This window comes from Pterocles gutturalis, unplaced genomic scaffold, assembly GCF_000699245.1.
Source record: "Pterocles gutturalis isolate BGI_N339 unplaced genomic scaffold, ASM69924v1 scaffold14246, whole genome shotgun sequence".
NCBI classification, from domain to species: Eukaryota; Metazoa; Chordata; class Aves; order Pterocliformes; family Pteroclidae; genus Pterocles; species Pterocles gutturalis.
In genome coordinates this window covers 1-14,019 of record NW_010103268.1, presented here as the reverse complement: position 1 = coordinate 14,019, position 14,019 = coordinate 1, and the positions used below count along the sequence as shown (strand labels likewise).

General features: G+C 36.7%; 1 protein-coding gene across 1 annotated transcript; it reads right to left on the bottom strand.

Moving 5' to 3' along the window:
- Positions 1 to 382: 382 nt before the first annotated feature.
- Positions 383 to 13,092, bottom strand: LOC104471345 (syntaxin-binding protein 5-like; the record flags this gene model as incomplete). Its single annotated transcript, XM_010086661.1, has 7 exons — positions 383 to 694; positions 1,372 to 1,592; positions 2,808 to 2,919; positions 3,732 to 3,897; positions 6,616 to 6,985; positions 8,473 to 8,712; positions 13,042 to 13,092. Coding segments are annotated over 7 exons (1,202 nt in total), but the record flags the coding sequence as incomplete, so codon positions are not given.
- Positions 13,093 to 14,019: the final 927 nt, after the last annotated feature.

Here is a 14,019-nt window from a genome sequence, read left to right as displayed (position 1 = left end):
GTGAATACAAGAATACTAGATCAGGGTCCAAGAAAAGACTATGCACAGGTCAACTATGTATACAATTTTCAACATGAAATCTTCCAAGCTTCCAGCTTTCCCAATGAAAGAAGTCACAGCAAACTTGAACTCTCCTTCAACAATAATGATAAATAGAGTGAGTCCTAGAGAGGGTAAGTGTAAGTCAGCTACTGTCCAGCAAGATAAACAACTTTACTCCAGCTTTTGGACCCCTGATTTATTGCCGCTCCTCACAGGAGGGTATAACACTGGCAGCAATTACAATAGCACAAAAACTTTTGGCATATGAAATATTAACACAGGATTGACCCTGCATTGCCCCTGCCCATCTCACACTATGTTTTCCCTTTACCCTCTTTTCCACATGTTCTAGTTACCTTCTCTGTTCCAGCTCTCAGCTAACCAACAGCTAAGAAACACAAGGGTTTTTTTGTGTGTGTTTCTTTTAAATATAGAGCTCCTCAGTTAAAGCCACTACTGAGGTAAAACAGTGTGTGATTTGTGCTAGAAAACAACAGTATCCAATGGTGAATACTCCTTCAAATTTCAATGGTCCTGCCAAAATCAATGAAAAACCATTTTTTTTTTTTTCATCAGGACAAAATTAAACAGATGTAATTGATGAGCATCATCAGAATTGGTACCACTTCTTGTCTTTGTACTTCAACATCATCTAAAAAATAAAAAAAAATTCTAATTAGTTTCTATAGTGTACAAAAAGATACAATGATACAAAAATTATATGCTTACAAAGACTTTAGTAAGGCTCTCAAAACTGCAACAACAACATTGCTGAACAGTGAGGGCTTAACATGACAAATTTTCAAATGAAAACATCAGTGTTGATGATCCAGCCACAGAAAAAGACATTTTTGGGAGAATGGGAAGTTGCACAAGAGTTTGGGGGAAGGAAAGAGATCTGCATGAACACGGAAGAGAACAGCCATCCTACGTGGCTACCAAGGAAAAAAATTAGCCTGGATTCATGAGGTTTGCCTGCAACTGGATCTTTCTTACAAACCACAGGAATCTCACACAGAGCATTACTCTTATCTAGTTCAGTGACAAATTCTTTAAGTAATGGGAACTGAGCCTCACTCTGTAAGTCAACAAGCAACTCAGGCTGAGGGCATGCTCTAGACCAATGTGCCATAAGACAAAGCTGTTTACATCGAAACTTAATTATCAGGAGCAACAACTGATAGATAAAAGTGAAGTGTCCTTTGTCAATGATATTGCAGTCCCTTTAGATACCTCTAACATGCCTTTGCAGAGGTTGGTTACTTGCAAAACCTGCCATTTATTTGATAATCAGTTTAACGCTCTCAGTTTAAGATGCAACAGACTCACCTCATGGGCGTGTTTAGAGAAAGAATCAGCACTGTAAAGCATAGCTGCAGTTTTTTCTTCCAGTTCTCCTAGTTTCTGTCCTCTTTCATCTAGTGCCAACCGGGCTCGTGCTAGTTCACCAACTACGCCAGATGCTGCTCCTTTGACACCTTCAATACCCCCAGGCCCTGGAATATGCTGGGCAAGACTTCTCGATGCCTTCCCAGATGCCGATTCTCCAACTGGTGGCAGTTGCAAAGCAGCAGAAACAGAATAGTAAGGTTTTCTATCATTATTACATGTGTAACTAGTTTATAAAGAGGAGTCATTTCTTTGCATGGACACTGAACACCTAATCATAGGCATGATTACAAGCAATGCTCACTACTCAATGTTACATGTAATAAAATTGAGATTTTTCAAACATAGTTCAGAGTTTCCAGGCAGGTTATGAAATTACCACCTTCCCACAGCTCAAGTGTGAAATTAAAACTCTCAACAGTGCTGGCATCACAGTCACCAACAGCATTGTGCTGGTGAAGTGGTTTTTAACAATGTAACTTGCTTCACAGGGAAAGCATTGGGGAGTTCAGCAGACAGAGCAGGAGAAGTTTGAAAACACAAGCTGTGGTCAGTTCTGAAGTACTTTGCTGGTGTGGCCAGCCAGTACGATCCAGCAACAGAAGTTTGCTTTGATGGAAGTTCAATTTTAGATGCAGACACCTAAAGATTAGGTGTCAATGGTCTCATTATTGTAAAAATCATGTAAAAACCCAGTAATGTATATCACGAAAACGCAGTACACCTGTAAGAACAAATATCTGAATAAGTGGAAGTTATCTTCCTTAAATATATTAAAATGCTGCATGACACAACAGTAAAAAAAAAGCTGTAATCAAAAAACAATGAGAAAATGATAAAGCAATAAAAACTTTGCCAAATCTGAATTTTACTGTGTTATGAACAGAGGACTGAATTGTGCTATCACACAGTTCTGTCTTTGCTCTCATTCCTAAGGCATCTCTCCACAAGTCAAATGAGGAAAAATAATCTAGCAAATGAACTGAAGTAGAATGAAGTTTTAATTTTCTCACAATCCAAAATAGTGTTCTCAAAAACCAGCCCCTTTCAGTTTAACAGCATTAAGAAAATCACAGTCAGTACTGTACTCTTTATAAAAAGATCAATAAAAATAAGATCAGTTGTCCCACTTCTTGTTTCATAATCTACTTCTGAATAAATGAAGTAAAGGAGCCTGTGAGAAAACAGTATAAAGCTTTTCTGATCTTCTTGGTAAGGCGTACAACACATAAAAGCTACGAAAACAGTACCTGCCATTCCCTTTTTTACTCTCCTCTTTGCAAATGTAATACTCTGATAATGTAATAACATTTCTGAAGGATCACTGGCTTTCTTGGGTAGAAATACCAGAAAAACAGCAAATACTAAAAACTTACAAAGTTCTTCTCTGTCAAGTGACTGTGCCCCACCTCCAAACAGGCCTTTAAAGAACCCTCTGTTTGGTGCTTCTGGTGTTTCTACAGGAGTGAAGAGCTCACCCAACATTTCCTTTGCAAAGAAGAGACACAACAAGGCACACATTACTTCACACACAAATTAGTGGAATATGCTTTCATTTTAAGCATTTCTTTTACGGATTTAAAATTCAAACCAAATACACTTTAATAGGCATCTGCCTTTGCAGGGTGACTTAGGAAACAAAAAATAAAAACACATTAAGAAATCTGTCCAAACCATCTGTTGCAATAGCTGCAAGCTTACAGCTCATGAAATTCAGTAGCAAAGAAATGCTTTTGAGTAAAGCTGTATTTGCCCCTCAACAACTTGGGCAACACTCCTGATTTTGTTCTGTTGAAACTGTATCTACAAATACTTATATCCACGCATGGTACCAAAGTAAAGCTTACAGCCTGCATCTCTGCTATTTCAGTATTCTCTACGACTTCCAAGCTGATGCACGACTGAGAATATTTTCAAAAAAATACCCTGAAACACAATAGCTTCCTTCAAGTATCCTGAGTTAGCACTCCTGCTCATGTCAGCATATGCCTCCACCAACACCAACTGAATAAGGGAGTTTTGTTAACTGCACATGTTAAACAAGGAAGTTTCCTATTGATCAAAAAGGAAATAAAGAAAGAAACTCTTCCAAATACTAGAGGATGGATGAAACCGTAAAATTTAAGAGCAGGAGAAATGATGCATCCTGAATCAGACTCTACAGTGAAAAGAATCAAAGCGCAAAAGCCAAAGTGCGCAGCTTTATGACAAGCTTAATTACTGCAAGAATTGTGAATTTAGAACCAAGAACCTCAGAGTATATCTAAGAAAACAGCAGTTATTTCTTTTTAATTCATTACCTGAAGATTTTCACATGTTTCTTGACTGTAGGTGAGCCTCTGTATTTCAGTTGGCGAGACAAGATAGAGTGCTTGTCCGTTATTGGTAAAGCAGAACGTTCTGGCTATCCGCATATTGGTGAGTGGCAGGTAATATACATCCAACAATGGCCTTAAACTTGGCAAACTTAAGAAAAAAAAATTAAAAGCCCCCATTAAATATTACAGGATTGTCTGTTATTGATCAAACGGGTCATTTAAAAATCACAATACATTATTCTTCCCTTCACCATCTGCACAAGTACCACATTAACAGGGTATCATTTAATGCAACTAAAAATCTCAAAACAGGAGATTTTTCAAGGTAGCACCTCAACAGTGAAATTTAAACATCTGCATTACAGACGCATTTGAAAGGATCATTTAAATAATACTCTGAGCATGTAAATCACAGATTCACTTAAAGCATTGTTCAGTAATTACTAACAAAGTATTTTGACAAGTATCTGCCAAAAGTTTACAGTGAAATACCTTGCCTCCCCTCAGGTGAAGAATTTCTCCTTGAATAAAAATACCAGTCTACAAGATGTCTCCTCAAGAACACTTAGAAATACACAGGGGTGTGCTTTCAAAGGAAAACAGAATTCAAAAGAAAACAGAACTCAAATGACAATCTTGTGAATTATGTCCACCCTTTTTGTCTGACTGCATATTTAAGAGGAAGTCCTCTTAGAGCAAAGTTTGCTTACCTTGTATTTTCTGATTCTGCACCTGTGACTGCAATACTTAATGTACCAAGCTACTGAAGAACAGATGCAGCACACTCAGGCTGTAACAAAGCTCTTGCTACCAAACACTCCTCTCCCTCAAAGTAATAAATGCAAGTAGGAAGTGACTGAACGCCTGATGGCTCAGTAAATAGAACTCAAAATGAAGAGCTGTCTCAAAAAGTCCCACATTAAATTTTTGTAAAAACATAATTTATACAACATGTTAGCTGCAAATGTACCAACAATACTTTAAGCAGCTTCTGCTGCAGATACCATCTGCATAAAATGATTATTTCTAGAAAGTAAAAAAGCAGTAAAGGGGCAAAGTAAATTTGAAAACAATGAAAAAGATGTAATAACTGCAACAGTAAGTGATAGGTTGGGTTTTTTTGTATGATACTGAGATTTCTAAATGTTAAGCTTGCATTTTACAGACTGGGGATTGTCTCTTAGCAGGAGACTTCATCTATGACAAACAAAAGGAAGGAGAACAGGTAACATGACTTTGGAGGCAAGTCCTACAGCTAAGAAATAAAAAGCAACATTCTCTTGTAGACACATCAACCAGAAATGGCAATTCTACTGTGCACGTATCTAAAATAAGAATATTCCTAAGAGTGAGTTAGTAACAGCCAAGTCCTTTGCTTCAGACCGACAAAAGTATAAAACATCCTTACAGCTTCAAGACAAAACACAAAGCGATTAGATGAGATAGGACAAGCGTGACATCCAGATATCATTTTCAGAGTATTAAACAAATCTGTAACAGAATGGTAAGTCCTATCTAAATTCATATCAGTAGATAAATATTGGGCATCTTGGGTTGTCAATACTCTGACAACCTTACACAAACAGCACATTAAGTCCATCTCCCAGCAATTCATGCTTACAAAATGGAGTTAAAACTCAGGAGTTCAACTTCCCTACAGAATGTAACAATTCAATATTTTTAACTTAGCACTTACCTTTATGCAAAGGTCTTTAGCAAACAAAACGAATCCTGAAGAAAACATGATTTGTCTGAATATATAAGGTACCCGAACATTAAGTTCAGCTTTAATTAGAGAAAAAACAGTGCTTGCCCTGCAAGATGAGCAGCATTTTCTAGAGGTGTTTAGAATATATGGTGGGATATAAATCAATGGAGTTAACAGACTTAGAGTCAATTTTTTTTTTTTTTAATTGTAGTACGCATCAGATCAGCTTCAGTTTTATTCCTAACAACTTCCTGAAGAAGTATATTTTTAGAAAATTTCCCAAGCTGTGAGCTTGTTTTCACAACCTTAAAGAACCTTTTAGGAATTTTACAGTGCCATGTTCCACTTTCATCTTAACATAAGCCATGACTAAAATGTAGGTGCCAGGGTATAGATATATACGCTCTGCTTCCTGAAGAAGTATATTTTTAGAAAATTTCCCAAGCTGTGAGCTTGTTTTCACAACCTTAAAGAACCTTTTAGGAATTTTACAGTGCCACGTTCCACTTTCATCTTAACATAAGCCATGACTAAAATTCTGAACGCTCTGCTGTTCAGAATAAAATAGCATTTGGAAATATTCAGGGAAGGCCATGATAAAATTACCTAAGTGACATGTGAGTACATTAAAACACCACCTTTACACATTTAAACTTGTAACTTAATCCCCTCACTTTAGATTACTTATTTCTATATTATAACTGCTAGCAATTTATCTTGCCTCTATAGCCTGAATTTAAGGCCTTTAAGACACGAGCAAGCTACCCAACAAAAAGGTAAGCTTGAGACATGAGTGTGATGCAAAATATATGGAGAATTGTGGTCAGGTACCAGCTTAAGGTCTGTCTCAAGGCAGTTTTCTCCACCAGGGAGTAAATTCACATTTGAGAATCTTCATCAACTCAAGGACCTATATCACGTTTGGAACTATTTGTTGACTAAGGGCAGCTTGAGCTAAAATGGTAAACTTCTTCATGTGTTGAAGGCATAACTAATTAGGAATGCATAATCAAAATTATCCAGGCTCAAGTGTTAGAGGTTCAGAAGCAGTGAATGAATGTAGATTTGTCTTATTCATATTTTTATGGAAATGGAAACTTTTTAACTAGCAGAAGACTACTTTTTTCTTTTTATATTTAAGTTACTAACAGGTCTTACCTAAAAGTCATAATATGTCCATTGGCACAGAAACATGCAAGGCAGACACTGTTACTCAATGACACTATATCTCCACGAAGAACAAAAGAAGTCTCTGTTATGTTTTGCTTATAAATACAGTTCTGGGATGGCAGTGAGATAACTTTTGCTTGCTTTTCTGAACATATCACTGCATATTGGTTTTCACTGATTTCCTGAGAGGAAGATGGGGACACTGAGACAGGTCGTCGCTTTTTTGATTTATCTTTTTCATCTTTATCTTCAGGAACATTGTGTTCTCTCCAGGGTTCGTGTGCTGGTGGGACCAAAGATCCTGTGGTATCTAGAAAAGCCATTCTCAGGATTGCCCCTTTTAGCCTCAGGATGGTTCCTAAGAAAAAAGAAGTTGAGCACATTTCTAAATCAGTTATCCTAAATTGTCTTTCAAGCTACAAAATATTCCTTTAAGAAGCTAGCAAAAGGAAAACTAGACAAAAACTTAGCCCTGCCTGTGTAAGCAAAACAAACTTACAAAAACCTTTGGACATTAATCTGAATGAATAAAGCACGTGCAAGAGCACATATATATCCAAGAAAATGTTAAACCAGTTTTCAAGGGTTAAGTGTAAGCACACGCTTCCATTAACTGAAACACATACATTTATTAAGAGAGCCAAGCTGGAATCCACATGTGTGCTCAAGTTCAGTATCACTGAACTCATTTCAGTCCCTCCTGAGGAGTACACTGTGTGCTTAATATCTACAATAAATGCTACTAGTCAAAGGTGAGTGCCTCTTTCTTCAATAGAGACAGGTTGAGAAACAAGCAACCTGTATTTTTTCCCCCTGCAGTTCACACTCGAATCCACTTCTCTGTAACACAAAATGAAAGAGGAAAAGTTTTCCCTCCCCACTGTTTAAAACAGTCTGTATGCCAGATCTTAGGCTAACACATTTCTTATTTTACTTATATTTATTCACATGCAAGTACAAACATGAACATTTGCTCAATACACAACAACATCGTACACATGGCAGTATCTTTTAAGGTTCACACTTCAGATCCAGTGATTAGACATACTATCCTGTCTGCAGCCTTGCCTTTACAATCACGCTACCAAATCGGAATACTGTTGCCAATACTACACTTGATAAGCACAAATCAAATATGATCTATAGGCCACAGTATTCCTAATCAGAGGTCACAGTATTCCTAACCACTACTTCAAGCAAAAACCGTTGCAATTTGCATGTCCTGATACCATCTGTGTGAGCAAAGCCGAGCAGAGCAGCATGTTCTGCAGGAGACAGTGGTAGCAGGAAAGCTAAATCTAAGCCTAGCAGCATATTCAGCAAACCATTAATACAGAATTACAACAAAATCAGTTGCTGTGTATCAGAAAAAACAAGATACAAGATCACTCACAGCAATCCAAAGGAATATTTTTATCACTAATATTTAAAGCTAGTTGCTCAATATACAACCCTTAATTTATACTCCCTTTTTATGATGCAGAAAAACTGAAAGTTTCCTACCTCATAGCTAAAAAAAAATTAAAAATTGAGCATTTGAAATGCTCATCTCTTCTTCTGCCTCTGTTTAACAACTGCCATGTACAACATTACGGTTAGAAAGCATGCTTTTCTCAGCAAGTACATATTAAAGTGGTATTTTTATAATATATGAGATCACATTTTAAACTCTGCAACTTTAAAACTCTGGTAATGAAGTAACCAATCCAGACTGTTAAACTTAGTAGTTAGATCAATTAAGTACATGTTAATTTCTAATTAATCTACAATAGAGAAAACCAGTTTCTTTAAAAAAACACCACCACTTTATCATAGAACACTTGAGCCCATCTGCTGCGTACATACCACTAGGAGAAACGATTACTGGCTGAAGAAGTCTTTGCTCTCCTCCTGGGGGTAAGTTCAGCGCAATGACAAGCACTGTACCCAGCGTGGTCCCAACCCACAGGCATGGGGAAGGTGATGTATCAGCCTTTCTTGTGAAAGTCTCACAAAAATGAAGAGCTGAAATTGCCTCACGTGACTCTTTATCAATGCTAGTTACACTAGAACTCCGGGATCGACTGAAAGAGTTGTCTTTGACATCTGAAAATAAATCAGTATTAATTAAAAAGAATGGCAAAATGCAGGTATTAAGAGAATTCAGTTTTTTTTTTGTTGTTCTTTCAGCATAAAGCATATACTAACTGTCATTCTATTGATCATTACTCCTGTATTCTTTCTTAGTCATATTTTCCTTTCAGCCCAGTTTTCAACACCGTATCATGAAGGAAGCACCCAATCTTTTTTTTTTTTGCAGGCGTTGCCATTAAGTAATTGTAATGAACAACCAGCCCAGTTTTCAACACCGTATCATGAAGAAAGCACCCAATCTTTTTTTTTTTTTTGCAGACATTGCCATTAAGTAATTGTAATGAACAATTGTTATGTATGTTTCTGTCTTCTTGGAACAAAGGATAAGAGTCAAATGATTCCTCCTTTAAAAAACTGAATTATAGACCTCTGCCAACTAGGCCATTGATCAAATTAAAAAAGTATTGGATTCCATGGAACACAGTTTAATAATCTTAGGAAGATGCAACAGTTTTAGTTTAAGAACTGCAGTGACATCCACACGGCATGATCACAAGTAACCAGTACTGACTCACAATAATATTGTCCTGCTTTAGGAAACTGTACAGAGGTGGTCTAACAGCCTCTTTACACACACCTGATAGAAACATCAAGTGCCACCAAATGCCACCTGGCACTGGTACGCAAAGCTGAACATTTCTGTTTTGAGTACTGTACAAAATGGCACTAAAACTTTTCAGGAGGTCTTGGTCATCGCTTAGCAAATCAGGTTCTCGTAATAGAGACGGAATTCTAATATTAACAAAAGCCTCAAACCAGCGAATGTGCTGCTCCATTCTAGCTACGCATTGCCTGTACATGTGGTGGTACTTAACACATCAGCACATCTGAATGTATCTGTGCATTCACAAATTAACATTTTACTTTCTTAACTCATTATTCCAAAGTTTTAGCACAAGACAACCCTTACTAGTAAAAACAATTTATATAATGACTTTTTAAAAATTAAGTTATTATTTTGGATCTTTGGGTAGGGTGTATATCTAATAAGCATCTTCAAAGTAGGATTAAGAGCTAAAGAGAAATATTTAACCACACACTTTCTGGAAGCATCACAGTGCTAATTTCTTTAAACTATTGCAAAACTTTCTACAAAGAACATCTAACATGCACTTGAAAAGCATACAACCTAGATTTCAACTGACTAAATACAGGCATCTCCTGATAAGATTCACTGTTTGTGTTGAAGAGATACTTGTCACATTCCAACAAGAATAGAAAAATTATTGCCCTACAAAATTTTAGCTACATCAGATGTAAAACATGGATACACATTCCAACAAGAATAGAAAAATTATTGTCCTACAAAATTTTAGCTAAATCAGATGTAAAACATGGATTATAAAAAGAAACTAGGTCAACCACTCAGATGTTGACATACTAAGTTTTCACACTTAAAAAAAAATCAAATCCAGATGAAAACAATGGAAACTTAAAATAATTTTTCTAATGATCACAACCTCTTAAGACGCTTGTTTCTTCAGGCCTGAGTATTTGCTAACTCAACATTTTTTCAGTGCTAACATGGGTTAATCAGTCTGAATATAATAATATGTTAACTGCAATAGGCATAAAACTAAATGTGCATTTGTTGATTTTCATCTGGTTGAATATTTGAAGAGCATGTGCACAGATTCCAGAGGCATTAGAATGGACAGGAAGAAAACCCATAAAATTAACTTTCTGGATAATACAGGTATTGTGGAGAGCAGACAACTCATTCAGGAAAGAGAATTGTGGGCAAAGAGTTTAACTGAATTAGTGCATATTATTTATCCTGAAGACAAGGAAGAATCTATGGGTTGTTAACAGATTAGTTTCAGATGAAGAGGAAAGAACAACAACATGACGACACCACTTCACCAGAAGGATGGAAAGATGAGGCTCTTTTGAGCCACTAAACCAAAGGATAGGACCTAGTGGCCATGGTACCTTAATCATCTGTATCACAACATTGAAAAGCAGAGGTATAATGCAGACTAGAGTATGTTCAAGATAACTTCTCTTTTAGAAAGTGGAGGACACATACAGAAGCACATAGTTTAAATTTTGTTTTGGCTATTTAGGGATGAAAAGAGCAGAGGTAAAGATCTAAAGACAGGAAAAGTAATTTGAAAGAACGAGATCATGTAAGAGTAAGCTTCAAGAAGCCATGGAAAGAACAGAGAGAAAATGATAAGGATAATGAACTTGGGAGAAAGGTATTTCAGCTGTCTCCTAGAGCCAGTAGATACGGCCACATAAGTGACAAAAAAACCCAAGCAAACTGACAGTCTCTGAAGAACACTATGTAAAAGCTATCCCACTAGGAGAAATGGTAGAATTAAAATGAAAAAAAAATTATAATTGCCTAAGGAAGTTATTTACAGACCTGAAAACTACAAGAATTTTCCACTGAACAAAATGAGGCATCCAAGTGAAGATATCCACACATGTGCAAAGTGAAGCAAAACCCAGCAAAGACTATTACAATTCGGAAGGTACAAGATATTTTACCAGTATACCAGAAGTGAGATGACAAAAAAAAAAAATCTATTATTATGGTAGAAACAACAGCAAATGTTAAATCATGTAGAAAATGCTGTAACTCTTTCAGGACTGGAAAACACCACAAGAACTTCAGCATTCTGTTTTCTCCAGTTTTCGCAAAAAAAAAAAACAAAAAACCAACCTTCTAGGTACTTACTGCTATCAAAGAACTGGGAGTAAAACAACAGTAGAATTAGAATGAATTGGATAATATTTAAGCACAAACGTGGTCCAGTTTGCAAAGTATGATAAAATTCACCCTGAACCAAAGTTATCCCTAAAACATCAGTAAATGTGGTAAGGAAGAAGAGACACAGAATGAAAAGAGAAATCAGATTTTTCTGCTCTTTTGTGCCAACAAGGCCACAGTTAAATCCCTCTAGTTCTGGGCACAAGAGTTTTAGAAAGATGAAGAAAAATTCCAAGTCCAGAGGAGATTAACAGAAGCCATCCTAGATTTCGACACTATAACCTAAAAAAAGGAGAAAGAACTGAACTTTGTTAAAAAAAAAATCTGCAAAAACAAAGATTAGAGATTTGATGACAGCTTTCAACAGCATAAAAGATGGCTAACAAAAAGATAGGGAGCACTTGTTATCCCCATTCATTGTGGAAAGGACAAGAAAAAGTTAATAGGGAAGCAAGGAAGATTGATTAAATAACAGGAAATTTGTCTGACTATAAAACATCAGAACTTTGTCTGGGATTTTCTAAAAACTCATTTATTGAAGGCTCATGAATAGATGAGAAGTTCAATTGTCAGACATCTGGATCCCTGCCATAGCAAGGGATTAAAGGATCTCTGAGGGTTCCTTCCAATTTCACATATCTCTGAGGAGTGCAAGCTGTAATTGTAAATCAGGGTGGTCCAGAGCTCAGTTTTGGGATATCCCAGTGCCATGGGCTATTTGCTGATAGCAGCAGTTGCCAAATACACAGTTCTGCAGCTGCCAGGCTGATCCTGGTCTGTCTTCTACTGGGGCTGTGGTAGTGATTCTGCAGCAGGCAGAAAGCAGCTTTCACATTCAGGCTGCATCTACTGCTGTAGGTCTACAGCTGTCCCCCATCATCTTTAGAGAACAAGGCAGGGGAGCTGGATTTGATCAACAAGCTGGCAGTCAAAATACTAAAATAATAATAAATCCACTCATTTGTATGCTGTTTTAGTTATGCAATACAATGACCGTTAGTGCTATAGACTTCACAACTAAACTGCTTCTTATACAAAAAGGTATTGTGCTTTTTCAAGAAAAATGAAATTCTCAGCCTGTCATCCATCCAAACAGCTATATATTATCTTCACTTAGAGAGAATGGTCACAAGACAATTAACGTTTATAAAACTACATCCAACTGTTTGTTGAGTGGACCCTCAGCATAGCCTGCTAATACATTTCATCTTTCCATTTAAAATGTATCAGATGGTTCTTAAACAGGCAGCAATTTTCATTACCTGCTTATTCACACTTTTGCTATCACAGCACTATTGATAAAGTGAGTGACAGATGCCTAAGAATTAAGATGAAAGTGTGATAAGCCACGTACAAGATTTGCAGGCTTACCTTCTGATGACAGCAATGACATTTTGTGCCTGAGAGCCCCCGAAAAGAGTGGAATTAAAACTTTAGTTCTAAACTTCAGATAAATGCAACATAAAGTCATGATAGTTTATATAATTTAGGACTCTTGCTTTAATGTACTCACATTCTGTAAAACAGTTCTAGTAAAAACAAAATCAACTATGTAAACTTACCTAAATCAGGCTTTAACTCAGTTGGCAAACTTAGCTTCCTGGACATCTTTGCTGAAAAGTGAAGTATATCCTTTTTTTAAAAAGAATAAACATGATTCTGCTGGCCTTTACTTGGCTCTTTCCCAGTATTTAATATACCATTGTTTATTACATTAACTGCAGTACTTAACAGGATTTCTACTGAAGCAGAGCCTCACTTCCACAGGGGAGGGGTGCAAAGTAAAACATGTAAGACACCAAAACCCCCAAATACAGCATTTCATGACTTTTGCCAAGCTTCACTTCTCCTCAGGCTTCAGGCAGAACTTGGATTGGATGAATTTTGCTTTGTCTCAACCTCAAGTTTTGTTTCCTCAGGTGAGAGCACAGAAGGCAGGCTCGTGGCTATTGCAAGAACATGCAAGTTTACATAAAGTTAACATCCCATCCCCTCTTCTTCTGCCCTACTTCCTGATCAAACCTGAGATATTTAACATAGACAAAAGAGGAACTTCTAATTATGCTAAAATGTTAATGCACATGTGTAAAAAGCTAGTAATGCGAGATGCAATCAGCAACCTTAGAAGAGACAAGATTTTACAGAGAATAATTACAAAGTCAGCAGCATACAAACACTCGCAACACGGTCAAACAAAAGATAATTTTGATAATACCGCTGAAGCAAAAAATAGCACTTGAACTCATTCCCGACTGGGAAAATTCTCTTTATAGGAATGGAAATCTTGTGGTTCATTTAAAATGCAGTACAAAAAAGTCACTAGTAAACTAGGAGTCATACATCCCCTCTTCCTTCTTTCTTTCAGCAATTACTGGAGAAGGAATAATTTTGATGTAGCTTAACTACCAGTCCAGGCTAGACTCTGGATTTATTTCCAGATGCATGCTTGACTTTTGATATATCATTTCATTCTTCATTATCTTGTAAGGGTAATACTTCTCTACCTAAAGTAGATGTTGAGAATAGCTTCATAATTCTAG